We start from the raw sequence: 18,745 nt of genomic DNA on the forward strand, positions 1-18,745 counted from the left end.
TCAAAATCACAGTGAAATTCAGGTAAAACAGCCCATCCTCTAAGGATTTAAGGTCCTTCCTGGTCTGGGTAGGTCAGTAAACCTAGACAAATCTAGCACCCTACCTCAGGGATTTTCAAAAATGCTCCAACTATATTTAACTATTTAAACATTTTCAACACCTTACAATGAAAGACATTATAAAAGTTAAAAGGCAAGAGAAAACACATAGAACATAAGGACAAATATTAACCCCCAAATAATACTATCAAACAGTAAGAAAAAAAAAAAACCAGGAAAAAAATGGACAAAGGATATAAACAGGAAATTCATTAAAATGAACATATGAGGCATAAAAACATGATAATGTACTAGATTGTGAAGTCAGCAAACAATGGCAAGTCCAATCTTCAGACAGAAACTAAAATGTCTAGATGCTAAAAGATGTCAAGTATGAAAAGAAGGTGGCAGAATGAACACACAGCAGGATACAATTTGGATAAACAAAAGAACAATCATCATTCATGTTTTTAAAAGTCCAAAATTTAGCTATATTACTTATGGGCAAGTTACTGAACTTCCCAGAGTCTTAAATGTGTCAAACTTATAGTGAGGATACTGTGGCTCACCGAGGGCTTATGCCTCGGTGATACGCGTACACTAATACTGGCCCACAGTATTGGCTGTTACTTTGGAATGGGCATTTAACTTTTTGCCCTTAATTACTTTTTGCCTTTAATTACTAACTTCCTAACCTATAATTATTTATACAATAAGGTTCTATAGAGGAACCATGTAGAAAATTAGAATTGGTGAAAAAAGTCCCAGACCTAGCAATTCCTCGCTCTTCTTTTTCTTTTACACTGTTGAATTTAGGTTCTGTTTCTGCCAGTTCTTTCTGCTTTTCTTCTATTTTTTCAAGCAGCTTCTGCCTTTCTTTTAATAAGCGTTTCTGTAAATAAAGCAAGATAAGTAAAAATGCAATCTGTTTAAAAACTTTTCTTATTTTTAAGTCTAGTGTAAGATATTTTCTCATGAAAAGAATTCATGAGAAAACTGATCCTGCAACATAAAACTAATTTTTAAATGTAAGTAACTGATAGTACTCAGTTGCAACTTGAATGCAAATTATTTTAATGTGCCAAATTTTTTTACAAAAATTCAAGCATGCACCCCTGTCACAGAAAGGACTGTCCTCTGCAGTTCCCACTCACCTGAACATTTATGTCTTTCATTTTCAGCATTTTAACTTACCCTCTGTTCACTATTGCCTGCCAATTCATCTTGTAAATCTTTGGCTTTAAGCTCCAATTTAGTTCTCTGCTTAATTTGTTCCTGTCTTTCAGCACTGAGCTGTTCCTTTTCTTCTTTCATAGCTGAAATTTTTGTTTTCAGTTCTCTAACTTGGCGCTCAATATCCTATTCAAAAAGTATCAGATAGAAACAAGTTAGACAACTAGAAATACAAAAGCAAAATCAGGACACCATTATTGGTTTGTCTTTTTCTCTTATTTGAACTTTCAGTACTACTCTCTTTCCAATACTCAATCCCAGTGACATCACTACTTGAAGTTACCATTCCATAATTCTGGTATAGAAAGTTTAACTTACAAGTTACCCTAAGTCTAGTTTATAACCTTACCTCCATTTTATCTCTTGCATCCTGCTGAGCATCTCTTAATTGTCTGGATTTTTCTCCACTTGTCTCTCGCTTAGCAGAAAGCTGGAAAAAAAACCAAGCTATGATTTCTAACCCATTTTGGATTTGTTCAATATTTTATAACATCTAGTAAAAATCTTTAAATATCTGCTAAAACAAGCATTCACTTAAAAAAATTTCCCCCCCAAAATAACTGTATTGGTTTTAAATATAAAATGCCTAGTTTTCAGCATTACCTAAAACAAATTTTTGTACAAAATGTCAGCAATACTAATTACAAAATACACCTTAAAAAGCCAAGAAAGAAATTCGTGAAACCCTAAACGTTGCTTTCTTCTCATCCTGGTCTGCCTGACACCACCACCTACTTATATTTCAGATGCAACTACAGCAAGGACCACGTGGGTCATTTTCCTTGGAGTAAACTCAGAGTAAATTTGCTGAGTAATGAATTCACTAAGAATTTTTAAAATTTTGAGGTCTGTATTTAAAAATCATTGAAAAGTATAAATATAGTATGAGTTTAATATATTCATAAAAATAAAATTAAACAAGTGGCAAAGGTAAGTATTTTACCTCATCAAGTTTAGCACGAGTCTCGTTAAGTTCCTGATTGTAAATGGTATATTCCAGGGCTCGTCTCATCTTATCCCACTTTTGATACTGAGCTAGTTCTTCCTTTTCTTCCTCTAAGGTATGTAATCTCTCTTCAATGTATTTTAACAACTCATTGATTTTTTCCCGTTTTCCCTCTTAAAAAAAATGGGAGAAGGGTGAAGGAGTTGAATAAAATTTTTACGCAGTATCAATTCTCAAATATACTGTGTAAAACTTAATCCTAAGCACTTTAGCATTATTTCTTTGATATTAGGTGGTAACCAAATCTAAGATACTAAAATGGCAATTAAAATGCATTATGGAAAGTATGAAAGAATAAACTTATACATGGTGACACTGATTCTTATATTACACATTTACAGGCCTTTGTTTAAGCTTCCTTTAAAAGTTAATGTGCCTCCCCATGACATTAGGAGAAAAAAAACACAAAACCCTACTTAGTATCACTGGTGTCACTGATTCTCAGTTCTTGTAACAGCATTATCTATATAGCTGCATATACTGAATACTTACTATATTCCAATCATGGTGCAACTTTGCTCCTCTATTCACCACTACAAACTATAAAAAAGGACTGCACAGATGGGAAAGCTTTGGACCAGAAAGGTCAAGTCTAAAGTCTCAATATCAGGTAACTATTATTTAGACTTTGAACCTAAGGCTCTCTGACTCTAAGCCATGAAAGGGCACAGCACTTGAAAGGCAAAGTTGAGTTTCCATAATGAATGTACTAAGGAAGAACCCAAGTTCAAAGTTTAAGTTTTACATTTACTTGCTTGTGAATAAATTAAAACCTAATGCCAACTGATATTTCAGCATTTTTTTTTTCCTGAGGAATACATCCAAATGTGTTATCCTCACTAATAATGAGAAAGACTTTAAAGGCACAAAGCAGCTGACCTAGAATGGTACTATTATCTCACAGTAACAATTCTTTATTCAAAGAGACAAACTTAGAATTCTCAAACCTTAAACTGCCTAACACTAATTTTCTTTTCAATCAGTCTACAAGCAAATTATTATACAATAATAAATATTCCTGAGAATAGACAACTTCTCTCAAGTATCATAACACAATGAAAAAGCAATACACAGAATAGAAGAAATAAGGCAGAATAACATTTATTTTACCTGTTTCCTTCATTAAAGATATGCTTTCTTCTTTTCGTTCATCATACACTCTAGTACCAGCTACTTCTCTTAGTAGTTTTAGTCTCTGAGAATCTGGTGCTGTTGCCATCTGGTTAATCTAAAAATTTTAGAAAAATAATTATTTACAGAGCTAGATTGCTCTTTAAGAACCCTACCTTGAAAGGTATTCACATGCCAAGTTTTAAGTATGAGTTCACAATAGGAGAACAACAATGAACAGAAAAGATCTTACCCTCAAGAAACCTACACTCTAGTGGGAAAAAAACCAGGAAGCATACATACCATTACAGTATAAGTGCCATGAAGAAAAACAGAACAAACTAAGAAATTATAGCATAAAGAGTTAGGGTGACGGCAGCACTCTTATAAAAGAGGCAGACAACATAGATGGCTTCTATGAAATGACCTATGAGCGGAAATTGAAATAATATAAAGGGACCTATGCTGCATGCACACAGGAAGTCTCAGGTAATTGCTTTCAAATCAGCCTCCTTTTAAAGAAATTTTTCATAGTCTTTTCAAAAATCTCGCTCTTGAAAGCGAAACACATATTCTTCCTAATCCCGTTTTCTGCATGCTAACTTTCTAACACATAGCTAAAAACGCCTTCAACATGAAATAAGTGGACATTTTAAAAGGATTCTCCCCTAGTCCAAAACAGTACAACAGAAAACTATCAGGACACTGCAGGGTATGTTCTAAGAAAAATAAATTATTTTAGATATATATATAGTTAAAACATATGAGGAAATAGTAGAACAATCAGCTAAAGTATATAACTCCTAAAAACTGTAAAAAATACAATGCGATTGAGAGAAAATAACATGTAGCATTATGGCAGATTTCTGGTAATGTAAACTTTCTAGTATATTATACTAACAGAGTATTAATTTCAGAAAGTAACTTTTATCAAATGTGATTTTTATAAAGTTTCTACAATACTCTTAACTTCTACAAACCAAAAATATCTGCAGATCACTAAGAAAACATGATCCATTTAAATAATTCTGCTGAAATACTTTTATCCCACTATGCAATGGATCTATTTTGCACTTTATGCAACAAAAAAGGTATTATTAATACAAACTTCAGCGCAAAATAAATCAATGAAAACAGAAGATAGTAAGGTCCATTATCACCCCAATTTAACCACTAGAATGAAATCAAATTCATCATTCAATGAATATAATCAGAAAACAAATTCCCTTTAAAAAGATACACATTTTTTACCTTTCCTTGTTTAACAATATAATAAGGATTGCTTCGAGAAAAACCAGCACTTTCAAGGAGATTCATCACATCATTTTTCCTGTTGATAAACAATTAAAAAAGTTTTCAAATACATAACAATCCAACAATAAGCAAAGAATACACTAACCCTTGAGTTAAGGGGCATGAAGAACTACAGAACAGTCATTAAATATAGTTTATATCAGCCTCAGGGAATCTTCTGATTCTTATGCTTGAGCTCTAAATAATAATTTGCTGAACACGAGGCAAAAGTACCTCATATATGAGCCAAGTAAAATACTTTTACTCTTATGTATAAAAATTATAAGCATAAAAAAAAATTATAAGCATAAAATGCTTACGTGACCATTTTCTTGTCTAAGAAATACTGATCCTTTTTGGCACCGATAACTCTTCGAAGTGAAACTTCCTCTTTGTCGATCTAAGAAAAAAACATAAATGCTCAAACATAAATCTAACAGTAAATGTTTTGGAAACATTTCAGTTAATAGGGTCATTTTAGAGTCCGTCACCATAGCAATTATTTTGAAACTTCAATTACCTCACTAAAGATATGCTGCTGCTGCTAAGGCACTTCAGTTGTGTCAGACTCTGTGAGACCCCATAGAAGGGAGCCCACCAGGTTCCCCCGTCCCTGGGATTCTCCAGGCAAGAAAACTGGAGTGGGCTGCCATTTCCTTCTCCAATGCATGAAAGTGAAAGTGAAGTCACTCAGTCGTGTTCAACTCTTCGAGACCCCATGGACTGCAGCCTACCAGGCTCCTTCGCCCATGGGATTTTCCAGGCAAGAGTACTAGAGTGGGTTGCCATTGCCTTCTCCAAGAAAGATACGCTATGAATACTCAATTCTATGACAAAGACCTTTTTTTACAACAGCTTGCACGTTCCCACTTGTTTACCAGAATATTCAAAACTTTAAGATAAAATTAGTATGTAAGCTATAGCTATTTTAGTATAAACTAAATCATAAAAGCCTTCCTGGGTAGCTAAAACAGTAAGGAATCTGCCTGCAATGCAGGGTTCAATCCCTGTGTTGGGAAGATCCCCTGGAGAAGGGCATGGCAACCCACTCCGATATTCTTGCCTGGAGAATTACATGGACAGAGGAGCCTGGAGGGCTACAGTCCAGGGACTCACAAAGAGTTGGACACAACTGAGTGACTAACACACACAAATCATAAAAGTCTAAGTACAGCTATAAATAAAAGTTTCAAAGCACGAGTAAAGTCAGCTGCATCAATAAAATTCTCAACATTATTACTGAAAAGAAAAAAACAGTTACTCACCGGTAACCGGTTGTCTGAATTGTCAAAAATAATCTCCACAAAAGCAGAAATAACACGAGGACCAGTACCCTCCTAAAACACAAGAAAAAATTAATGTCATTTAAGTGGTATTTTCATATTCTTTAAATACTTTTAAAGTTTAGTGCAGGTAACAAGCCTGATTCCATGGAGGAAAATTTCTATCAGATGAGAATATCACAGCAATCCAGTCTACGCCCCAACCACTAATGCCAAAGAAGCTGAAATTATATGATTCTATGAAGACCTACAAGACCTTCTAGAACTAATACCCAAAAAATGAGGTCCTTTTCATTATGGGAGTCTGGAATGCAAAAGAAAGAAGTCAGGAGATACCTAAAGTAACAGACAAGTTTGGCCTTGGAGTACAAAATGAAGCTGGGCAAAGGCTAACAGAGTTTTGCTAAGAGAACACACTGGTCATAGCAAACACTCTTTTCCAATAACACAAGAGAAGACTCTACACATGTACATCATCAGATGGTCAATATAGAAATCAGATGGATTATATTTTTTTAACAGAAGATGGAGAAGCTCTATACAGTCAGCAAAAACAAGACTGGGAGCTGACCATGGCTCAGATCATAACTCCTTATTAAAAATTCAGACTTAAATTGACTAAAGTAGGGAAAACCACCAGACCATCCAGGTCTGACCTACATCAAATCCCTTATGATTATACAGTGGAAGTGACAAATAGATTCAAGGGATCAGATTTGATAGACAGAGTGCCTTAAGAACTATGGATGGAGGTTCATGACATTGTATAGGAGGCAATGATCAAGACCATCCCCAAGAAGAAGAAATACAAAAAGGCAAAATGGTTGTCTGAGGAGGCCTTACAAATAGCTGTGAAAAGACGAGAAGCAAAAGGCAAAGGAGAAAAGGAAAGATATACCCATCTGAATGCAGGGTTCTAAAGAATAGCAAGGAGGTAAGAAAGTCTTCCTAAGTGATCAATGCAAAGAAATAGAGGAAAACAATAGAATGGGAAAGACTAGAGAACTCTTCAAGAAAATTAGAGATACCAAGGGAACTTTTCATGCAAAGATGGGCACAATAAAGGACAGAAATGGTATGGATCTAACAGAAGCAGAAGATATTAAGAGGTGGCAAGAATACACAAAAGAACTATACAAAAAAGATATTCACGATCCAGGTAACCACGATGGTGTGATCACCTACCGAGAGCCAGACATCCTGGAGTGCGAACTCAAGTGGGCCTTAGGAAGCATCACTATGAACAAAGCTAGTGGAGGTGACAGAATTCCAGCTGAGCTATTTCGAATCCTAAAAGATGATGCTGTGAAAGTGCTGCACTGGATATGCCAGCAAATTTGGAAAACTCAGCAGTGGCCACAGGACTAGAAAAGGTCAGTTTTCATTTAATCCCAAAGAAAGGCAATGGCAAAGAATATTCAAACTACTGCACAACTGCACTCATCTCACATGCTAGCAAAGTAATGCTCATAATTCTCCAAGCGAGGCTTCAACAGTATGTGAACCATGAACTTCCAGATATTCAAGCTGGATTTAGAAAAGGCAGAGGAATCAGAGATCATACTGCCAAAGTCCACTGGATCATAGAAAAAGCAAGAGAGCTCCAGAAAAACACCTACTTCTGCTTTATTCATTACGCCAAAGCCTTTGACTGCATGGATCACAACAAACTGTGGAAAATTCTTAAAGAGATGGGAAATAACAGACCACCTGACCTGCCTCCTGAGGAATCTGTATGCATGTCAGAAGCAACAGTTAGAACTGGACATGGAACAACAGATTGGTTCCAAATCGGGAAAGTCAAGGCTGTATATTGCCACTCTGCTTATTTAACTTACGTGCAGAGTACATCATGCAAAATGACAGACTGGATGAAGCACAAGCTGGAATCAAGTTTGCTGGGAGAAATATCAATAACCTCAGATATGTGAAGACACCATCCTTATGGCAGAAAGCAAAGAAGAACTAAAGCCTCTTGATGAAAGTGAAAGAGGAGAGTGAAAAAGTTGGCTTAAAGGTCAACAGTCAAAAAACGAAGATCATGGCATCCGGTCCCATCATATCATAGCAAATAGATGGGGAAATAATGGAAACAGTGACAGATTTTATTTTCTTGGGCTCCAAAATCACTGCAGATGGTGACTGCAGCCATGAAATTAAAAGACGCTGCTCCTTGGAAGAAACACTGTGACTAATCTAAACAGCATATTAAAAAGCAGAGACATTACTTTGCTAACAAAGGTCCATCTAGTCAAAGCTATGGTTTTTCCAGTAGTCATGTATGGATGTGAGAGTTGGACTATAAAGAAAGCTGAGCACTGAAGAATTGATGCTTTTGAACTGTGGGGTTGGAGGAAGACTCTCAAGAGTCCCTTGGACTGCAAGGATATCAAACCAGTCAATCCTAAAAGAAATGAGTCCTGAATATTCATTGGAAGGACTGATACTGAAGCTGAAGCTCCAATACTCTGGCCACCTGATGTGAACAACTGACTCTTAAGAAAAGACCCTGATGCTGGGCAAGATTGAAAGCAGGAGAAGGGGACGACAGAGGATGAGATGGTTGGGCGGCATCATGATCTCGATGGACTTGAGTTTGAGCAAGTTCCAGGAGTTGATGATGGACAGGGAAGCCTGGCGTGCTGCATTCCATGTGGTTGCAAAGAGTTGGACACGACTGAGCGACTGAACTGTACTGAGAAAATCCTCTTGCCAAAGCAGCAGACACCGGATTAGGATAACAATACTCAACCACAGAGCTTTTTTTTTCTCCTCCAAATAGACTTTGACTGTGAATTTAAAAAATGAGAACTATGCAAAAGATGTCAAAGTTAGATGTACATAGGCTTTATTCTACATACCACTTCATTTGAGCAAAAGACCCCATAGCCACCCAATTCTACCTATTTGCTAATACATAAAACTTTGAGGCTTTTCCCTTATAGATTCATCTTAATGTTAGAAAGGAACCCTAACGAAGCATATAATTACTGGAACTGTCTTTTTAAACATTTGAGATATTCTGTATAATTTTAAATCTGCTATGAAAACATATACATTTAACACATCACATTTTGATCAATTTGTGACCCAGCTACTTACCATGCCCAGATAATTTCTAGGCTGTGAACAGTTATGAAGTAGTTCAACACAATAAAGAATAACACCTAAAGAAACTATTCTTTTAATGCTAATCTGAGAAACCTAAACAGAGACTTGCTTATAGGGAATCAATCCTGATTACCAGACTGAAAATTCAAATTAAAAAAAATTAAAATTAAAATTTAAGAGTGGGAGGAAGGAATTCCTTGCCAGTCCAGTGGTCAGGACTGGGTGCTTTCACTACCGTGGCCTTGGTTCAATCCCTGGTTGAGGAATTAAAATCCCGCAAGCCACATGGCACAACCGGAAAAAAAAAAAGAGTGGGCAGGGGTAGTGGGGGGTTGGGGATGATGGTTAGAAAAGAACTTTAAGTCTAGAGATACTGTGTAGATACACTGAAGAATCTTGCTTTCTGGTCTTAAAAGTAATTATAAGCTATATTTAAATAAGACAGATAAAGTACACCATTTTATCATAGACTTTTATACTTTCTTACCCTAAAAGTATTTACTATTTATAATTTAATGAAAACATTCTAACAGTTTTCATTACTATAAACACACTTTCTTATTGGAAAATAATGTTCCCATTTAAGTACAAATATGGCTAAAAATAATTTTATGTGCTTAAGTTTGTAATGGTTGCTTTTCTGTGGCTCCATATTAACTTGATTCTGAGTCTCAAAGTTTTAATCCCCAACCTAACTCGTTTTTCTCCTCAGCAAACCAGATTCCAGACCCTTACCAGGCCATACTCTTTAAATAAAGAACTTATATTTATATGGAAGATATATCCATCCATAGGGAACTACTACAATTTTTTTAACCATTATATAAAAATTAAGCCTTTATCCTGCATTAATATAGTACACTAAATTTCACAGCAGAACAATATACATAAGAAACATATTGTGTCATGTTCACAAAAGATCTGAAACTTGAAAAAATAATTTTGTTTGGCAGAACTGACAATGTATTTTTAGAAGTACTTAAAACTGGTAATGTTTTAAAGCAGTCTCACTCACATGTAACAAAGCCAATCGCTGTTCCGGACGAAGATGACTAAACTCATCACTGAGAACAAACTGAATTGCTAGAAACATAAAAATAACTATTAGTACAATCTAAAAAAGATTTATGCTTTAGTTATAATCTCCCATACCTTCAGAGAACAGTGTATCTATCAGGTAATGAACAATACAGATTAACTGTTTCATATAGACAAAAGGAATGCAGAAAATTTGCCTGTACAGATTAATCACCTACTAAATGATGATATTAGAAAAATATTAACAAGCTTTCACTAAAACATTTAAGGTAAGAAAATAAAAAGAAAACACTGAAATACAAAAAAAGGCAAGTAGAACTAAGGTGTAACTTGATCAAAGTATACACGTTCAGGTTTCATGCTATATTTGCTTTTATCCACTACATATAAATGATATAAATTAAAATATTTAACAAAATAGGATATATTCCTATAATATCGCTGATTGGATACTTTGTCAAAAGAAACAAAACTAAGTAGGAAATACTGGGAAACACTTCAGATTTCTACTCTCTGCTGCAGTACTTACATGCCCTTTATCGTCTATAAATAAGGTGTCATTCATGCCACTTCCTCAGAATGCCTAACTGGACAACCCTCTCCTAGAAATGTAACTCTTTACTCAACTTTTGTATTCCCAGTCCACCCAAGAGACTTTTGACACTCTAAAAGAGTGAGTCTGTGTATATGAATGTGTATGCTGGGGGTGATGGTGGGGATTGGTTTTCTTTTATAATCACCTTGGAGGGGACAAATTCAAACTCCTGTGCTGCGATTCATGGGGTCGCAGGGAGTCGGACATGACTGAGCGACTGAACTGAACTGAACTGAGATATTATGAGATTATTACTTCCACTCCAATCCTACTCTTCTCATCATCCCCAAATTACAACTACTGATGGGATACAGAGTTCCCTTTAGAACTGTGAGCAGAGAAGGGACAGAACCTCTATTACTAATGCTCCCTTTTCCTCAAGCACCACTCAACTAAGACGTTCAAAAATTCTTCAACCTACTCCTTATATAGTCCAAACCTGTTAAAATATTTTTCCTCAGCAAAGAATTTAACACAGGCATTACTATTCTTAAATGCATTTTATCTTTAGAGCTAGTTTTCAAAGCTCTATTTACTACCTTCTGACAACTGTCTTTGTTGAGTCTATACAGTTTTTTATACTCCTCCATCTTTTATTAAAATAATTGATTTAGATGAAACAGATAAGCTATTTCCCATAACAATGTTAACTATTCTACTGCACTTATATTCTCTCTCTCTCTGCATTTACAACATTTATATATGGCACTGAAGTTTAGAAAGCACTCCTATACATATAATCTCATTTGATTCTCACAACTCATCTAAGGTAGGCAGGGTAAATACCTGTTTTTAAAGTAAAAGACTACTTTGAGAAGCTGTTTTGCATAATCTCACATGGCTAATTAGCCACTAGCGTAGAGCTCAGATTCTTACACTCTAAACCCTCTACATTAAATTTCAATCGTGTTTGAAGAAGTATTTCTTCTATTTTATGCAGACATAACCTCAGATAAACTACCTTAAGATACCTAGGTCTTATTATATTTAGAATTCAAAATACAATACCTACCATAAAAAAAGTTACTTTTTCCAGATCCATTTCTGCCCACTGTAAAATTTTAAAAAGTATGTTATTTTGTATAAAAAACAGTAAAATTTTAAACTGAAAGTATTCAAAGATATAAAATCCTATTTTCTAACAAAACATCTTAAAACTTAAATACAACAGAACAGTGAACAGCAAATAATAAAACAGCTTTAATTACCAAATGGGTATAGTTTTTGTATCGTCTTCAGTTTTTTTCGTAAAGAAATGTATTTCATTGTTTACTTTTTTGCTCTTTCTCAATAGTTTAAAATTAACAGGAATAACTAAACATACTACCTGGTCTTCATTACAATGCACATGTAATTCTATTTTAATTGTATATAATACTTCTAACAATTTAAAGATTCACATGCTAAAATTTTAAAATACTTAAACAGTCATTAAAAATTCTCAAACCATTTCCATGTTAAAACAGTTTTCTGATCAGCCCTATACATCAAGTATAGCCTCTCAGAATCACAAAAATACAGACAACTATAAGGCACTTGTTTTACTACCTGAATTCAGAAATAAGCAATTCTATACATAAAAGAAAATCAAATGCATCAGATATAATGAATTTACTTGAACTTTTCTGTTCAGCAGAATTTTCATTGTTAATAGTCATGAATAACTATGTCACTCTCTCTCAATCTTGACCAATATCCTGAACATTTAGCCCCAAAGTCATTATCTTTAATCCAAAATAAATTCTAAAGAGATCGGAAAATAATGAAGTGCTTAAAAAAAAAAAAAAGGCATATAACAGACACAGGCCAACTTAAAGGGGGTCTTCTACTAGGGAAACCTAGGACAATTTGAGCACCAAAATAATTAGATGAATTATAAATTAGGGCTTGGGTGGAAGTGGAGGAGAATAATTCATGAGTCCATACTGAAAATAAAAAGATAAATAAACAGCTAAGGAGAAAGGATGCTTGATTCCAGTAAAATAACAAAGGGTAAAAGTGAGAGGAGTGCTGGAAATAGAGTATCATCGTCCTGTAACTACCAGAATAAAGGCAAGAATTATTGATGAATACTAAATCTAAGGGGGAATTTTGATAAGGAACACAGTATTTGCAAGGTCCCCAAATCTCTCCACATTATTTATCAGTTGCAAAGGAAAAAACACTAACTAGAGTGGAAAAATGACACAACCTTTACTGATCAAAAGTATAATCATCAAGAAGAAGCAGATGGAGATCACATGCCTCCACATCGAATACCTTGAAAAGGACACATCATTTACATAATGTTTCTCAAAACCAACACTGTAAAAGACAAAGGCTGTGGAAATGACCCAGATTAAATGAGAATAAAGAGACATGACAACTAAATTCAATGCCTGATCCTAAATTAAATCCTGTACTGGGGCAGGGTCTAGTTATGTTGACTGGGTCAGTCAACATAACTAGAAAATAAAAATAAAAGATTACTGTACTGATGCTAAATTTACTGACATTGATAACTATACTGTGATTATATAAGATGGCTTCACAAAATCTGTCTGGACGTGATCCAATGCAACCACAAACCAGATATATCTTCTTTGTAAAGGTATGACCACTTCTCCCCTCACTCTTGCCCTCAGACTGCACTCTCCCATTAAGGCCCTAGCAGCTAAGCAGGCTTGGGGCTCTGTTTTCCAGGAAAGCAGGACTAACACAAGCATAGATCATTAACAGGAAGAATAGCTATCTCTGGGTAGAGGGATAGTTTAATTTTTTTTCCTTTTAGCTTCTATGCTCTTTATGTTTTACAAAGTCACATATATTTCTTTTGTTAGAAGGATAGGGAAAAAGATAACCTTAAAAAGGTTTATGGTTATTACATTTAAACATCAAACAAGTATCATCACACGAGGTTTCTCCCTGCCTTCAAATCATTATTTTTCTAAGGGTCGAAAATCATTAAACAAAGTGATATGCTTTCAAAAGATATGTTTAGGATCAATCTCAGTGTACATTACTTTTGGTCTTTCTTACATGATTAACAGACTTGTTTTTATTTTTTAAGATTTTTTTTTGATGCGGACTGTTTTTAAAGTCTTCTTTAAATTTGTTACAATATGATTTCTGCTTTAGGCTTTTGTGGCTATGAGGCATGTGGGATCTTTGCTCCTGGACCAGGGATTGAACCTGCACCTTGTGTATTGGAAGGTGAAGTCTTAACCACTGGACTGCCAGAAGTCCAGACTCGTTTTTAAAATACATTAAACAATATCATTTTTTTTCAGTTAAACAAAAGAACATTTAGATAATTTCCTTTGTAACTGTGACTATTAACAATCCTAATGTTGCAACCAAAGTAGTAAAACAGCTACCTGGTAAGAGGCCCTACAGATATAATTTAATCATTTTAGGTAATGATGGCCATCATCTTACAAAACCAAAACGATTGAAATGTTAAGAACAAACCACCAACCAAACAACTGTCATCGCTCAGTCGTATCCGACTCTCTGTGACCCCATGGACTGTAGCCAACCAGACTCCCCTGTCCATGGGATTTTCCAGGCAAGAGTACTGGAGTGGGTTGCCATTTCCTTCTTCAGGGGATCTTCCCCACCCAGGGATCGAAGCCAGGTCGCCCGCATTGCAGGCAGACGTTTTACCCTCTAAACCACCGGGGATAAAATTAGTCAGTCCTCCAAATCTCAAATCGCTGGGTTCCAAACCCAAGGATTTAATCAACCACAGACTGGGGGTTTTCAGAAAGTTCCAAAAACAAACCAGAATTTGCCACAAGCTGGCAACTATTTACACATGATGTACACTGTATTTACAGCTATTTACATAGCATTTACACTGTATTACAAGTAATCTAGGGATATGCTTAGGTTATATGCAAAAACACTAAGATTTGATAACAAGTTTTAGTCGCATCCAAGATACCAAAGAGAAACTATAACTGTATAAAACTGATATTAAGATATTTAACCACTTTTAATTTATGAGTTAAGGAAATAATCTAAATCTAGTAATTATTCACTTTTCTCCATTTCTAAAGATTTTCTGATTGATGAAAATCAAAAGACACTTATAATCAAAATGTAAGTAGAACTCTAGTACAATCAATCTATTCTTATAGCACACTAATGATTTTTCAGTAGGTTAAGGTAGAAGGAAAAGTATGTTTTTATTACCAACTACAAAGCTGCAACTGCTGTTTCAAGGACAGGCTTTTTCGTGCCCTCAATTTTTAAATTTTATTATTTCAAAATAAAATATGATTCTCAAAAGTTTCTCTGGGAACATTAGTATTCACTGTTCACCCTTATTTCTGTATTGTCAACTAAACTGGCACTTGCCAAGAGCATTTGCCAGCAACAGAACAACAAGGGCATTTGCCATTTGCCTTTGCAGAGATTGAACCCTGTGCTGCTGCAGCTGCTGGCCTTCAACACCCCCTGAGCTGAATTCAGGGAGGAGAGTCAGACACTGGGCTCTCTCACTTTCCCACCAGGGAAACTGGTGCAACAGGTCTTCAGATAGATATCTTCGGGAACTGATTTCACGATCCCAATCCCTGCATCTCTTCAGATCTAGAAAATAACTAAATCCCTTCATGATGACATTCTCTCCTCTTGACTAGCAGAAAACTTTGTGTCAAGTAAGCGCTTGCGAAGTAATGTTCAAAATTCTACAAGCGAGGCTTCAGTTCTCCTTAAGAGAACTTCCAGATATTCAAGCTGGATTTAGAAAAGGCAGAGGAACCAGAGATCAAATTGCCAACATCCAGTGGATCAAAGAAAAGCAAGAGAGTTCCAGAAAAGTATCCACCTCTGCTTCACTGACTACGCTAAAGCCTTTGACTGTGTGGATCACAACAAACTGGAAAATTCTTCAAGAGATGAGAATACCAGACCACCTTACCTGCCTCCAGAGAAACCTGTTAGAACAGTTAGAACTCAACATGGAACAATGGACTGGTTCAAAATAGGGAAAGAAGTGTGTCAAGGCTGTATATTTTTACCCTGCTTATTTAATTTATATGCAGAGTACATCATGAGAAATGCTGGGCTGGATGAAGCACAGGCTGGAATCAAGATTGCTGGGAGAAATACCAATAACCTCAGATATGCAAATGATACCACCCTTATGGCACAAAGTAAAGAGGAACTGAAGAGCCTCTTGCTGAAAATAAAGAGGAGAGTGAAAAAGCTGGCTTAATATTCAACATTCAAAAAATGATGACCATGGCATCCAGTCCCATCTTTTCATGGCAAATAGATGGGGAAACAATGGAAACAGTGACAGACTTTATTTTTGGGGGCTCCAAAATCACTGCAGATGGTGACTGCAGCCATGAAATTAAAAGATGCTTGCTTCTTGGAAGAAAAGCTATGACCAACCTAGACAGAATATTAAAAAGCAGACATTACTTTGACTACAAAGGTCTGCCTAGTCAAAGCTATGGTTTTTCCAGTATGTGTATGAATGTGAGAGTTGGACCATAAAGAAGGCTGAGCGCCAAAGAGTAACTGTGGTGTTGGAGAAGACTCTTGAGAGTCCCTTATACTGCAAGGAGATCAAACCAGTGAATCCTAAAGAAAATCAATCCTGAATATTCACTGTAAGGACTGATGTTGAAGCTGAAGCTCCAATACTTTGGCCACCTGATGAGAACGGCCAACTTATAAGAAAAGACCCTGATGCCGGGAAAGATTGAAGGGAGGAGAAGGGGGTGACAGAGATGAGATGGTTCGATCGCCTCACCAACTCGATGGGCATGAGTTGGAGCAAACTCCCGGAGATGGTGAAGGTCAAGGGAAGGCTGGCATGCTGCACTCCATGGGGTTACAAAGAGTTAGACACAACTTAGCGACTGAATAACCACCAAAGGGCTTGAATGTACTGAACTTCCCCTTCACCAAAATCTTAAGAGACTGACCTTCCCCCACTGCCTCTTTGGAGCAATCTCAGAGTTATCTGAGGTGCTTGTCTCCTGGGCTGCAGTCCTCATTTTGCCCCAAATAAAACTTAATTACCAATTCGTGCATTTTTTTTAGTTGACAGTATGAATCTTACCTCACCTCAAGCTATGGACTCCATGGTGCATACTCTCCCTGACCCCCAATTCATATGTTAAAAGCCCTAATTCCACTATGTGAAGCTTTTTGGAGATAAGGGGGTCTTTGGGAGGTAATTTACATGAGGTTAGGAGGGCCTTTATGGTAGGACTATTGCTCTTTCAAGAGGGAGAGGTTCAAACAAAGGTTCTCCAGAGCAGTGAAAAAATGAATCCCTGTTGTTTAAGCCATCTAGTCTATGATATTTTGTTGTGGCAGACCAAGCCAACTAGGACACTGTATAGCTGAAATCTATGTTGATAGCGATTCTATACTTTTCTGGTGTCTAGAAGCACTCATTTCATCTATTCTTTAAAAACTCAGCAGATGGTCAGAAAACACTTGCTGTCTGTTATCACTATCATCTGTAGAACCTATATATTAACTATTATATTGAAGGACAATCACCATTCGCCCCCTCATCCTCACATAATTGCTTTCTCATTTAATCTTTCCAACAGCCCTAAGAAACATGTATCATTATTTCCACTTTACAAGGGAGAAAACTGAAGCATCAGGAAGTCTGAAGAATACACAGCATAATTGGGATTTGAATCCCATTCTGCCATGATCCAAAGTTTATGCTTTTCCCACCAAGTTGCATGGTTTGTCCTTGGACATTATAATAGGAAAAAAAAAAAAATCTTAGAATAACCTAATTGTGAATAAAGAATGGTCATCTTTGAAATAAGGCAATAGTGACCATTTTTAAAGTAGGAAATGACATACCAAGAATAGCTGAAATGCTATAATTTAGTGCCATTCACTATAAACTTAAATCTATTAAAACACATACACACAAGGCTACCAAATAAAAATGAATACTTTGTCTTATTCAAGTATTTTTAAACGTAAAAAGGAAACAATTTCATTAGTGCAGATAAAAGTATTCATACAGAAAAAAAAAGCATATAAATTTACGTAATATTCAAGACAATTCCTGTCTCCTTAAGCCTAATATAGGCAAATTTAAACGACTATGTAGACAGAAAACTGACAGCATAAACCATGAACACTTACCAATAACATTATGTTTTGAACTGAACGGGTCTACAATTGTTTGATCTCTATAACTTCGAAAACCCTGGATAATAACCTAACAAACAGAAGAGAGATATTTTTCAGAAAGAAATAACACACCCCAAAAGAACTAACTTCTAAGCTAATATTTTCCTTTTGCCCTCCTTCCCTTTATGGTTTCCCGTTTAATGCCAAACAGAAATATTTCCACGTCAGAGAAGAAAAATTTATCTTGGAAAATGATTTTAAAATATTCTTAAAACTGCCCGTGTATCAGTAACCACTGCCAGTGTTGCTTATGAGAAGTTATAATTAGTAACCTGTTGGGGAGCGCTCAAAATCAAATACACTGTCTAAGGTTGGCTGGAACACTAACCATCACAGGGCCGGATAAAAGTCTATCACGTATGCAGCGGGGCTCAGCGGGCCTGGGCGCCCCTTTCAGTCACACTCTGGCCAAAAAAGAGCCGCCCATCCAGGACAGGACTGCTCAGAGTCTAACACATGCAGCCGAGACACTTCTCTTAAGGAGTGTGAATGGGCTCATTTTCGGGGTGGCCTCCAGCGCGGGAAGACCATTTTGACAGAAAGTAAACAACGGAATGAGGAGGCGCTACACATTCTGCAGGAAGGAGGGACCCTTTCACGTCTCCGGTAACTCGGGGAGGAGCGAGGCCCCCGGCTAAGCTGACGCCCCAGCTTGGACCCCACAGGCGTTCCGAGGCCGGGGACACCCTCTCTTCACATACGCCACGCAAAAGGCTCGCGAGGGGGCTGGCCAGCCCCGCAGGGCCAAGCTGCTTCTCGGCCACCCGGGAAGGCCCGTTCCCTCCAAAAGGCCCACTTCGCCAGCCCCTCCAACTCTCTCCGCTAGAGCCCGCTTCCCTCAGGCAAGCGGCCTGCGGAGAGGCTCCG

At 36.5% G+C, this 18,745-nt stretch overlaps 1 protein-coding gene across 1 annotated transcript in view; it reads right to left on the reverse strand.

Annotated features, from left to right (window-relative positions):
- SMC3 (structural maintenance of chromosomes 3) overlaps positions 1 to 18,745 on the reverse strand; it is a 56,184-nt gene that overhangs the window by 19,115 nt on the left and 18,324 nt on the right. Inside the window, exons 3-13 of the mRNA XM_010859594.1 lie at positions 17,831 to 17,906; positions 11,721 to 11,759; positions 10,091 to 10,158; positions 5,947 to 6,018; positions 5,002 to 5,081; positions 4,640 to 4,718; positions 3,389 to 3,506; positions 2,216 to 2,391; positions 1,622 to 1,702; positions 1,234 to 1,398; positions 810 to 931 (exon numbers count right to left, since the gene is read on the reverse strand). Of these exons, the coding sequence (XP_010857896.1) occupies positions 810 to 931; positions 1,234 to 1,398; positions 1,622 to 1,702; positions 2,216 to 2,391; positions 3,389 to 3,506; positions 4,640 to 4,718; positions 5,002 to 5,081; positions 5,947 to 6,018; positions 10,091 to 10,158; positions 11,721 to 11,759; positions 17,831 to 17,906 (1,076 nt within the window). The remainder of the gene's footprint in view (positions 1 to 809; positions 932 to 1,233; positions 1,399 to 1,621; positions 1,703 to 2,215; positions 2,392 to 3,388; positions 3,507 to 4,639; positions 4,719 to 5,001; positions 5,082 to 5,946; positions 6,019 to 10,090; positions 10,159 to 11,720; positions 11,760 to 17,830; positions 17,907 to 18,745) is intronic.

This window comes from Bison bison, unplaced genomic scaffold (assembly GCF_000754665.1).
Source record: "Bison bison bison isolate TAMUID 2011002044 unplaced genomic scaffold, Bison_UMD1.0 scf7180017864456, whole genome shotgun sequence".
NCBI lineage: Eukaryota > Metazoa > Chordata > Mammalia > Artiodactyla > Bovidae > Bison > Bison bison.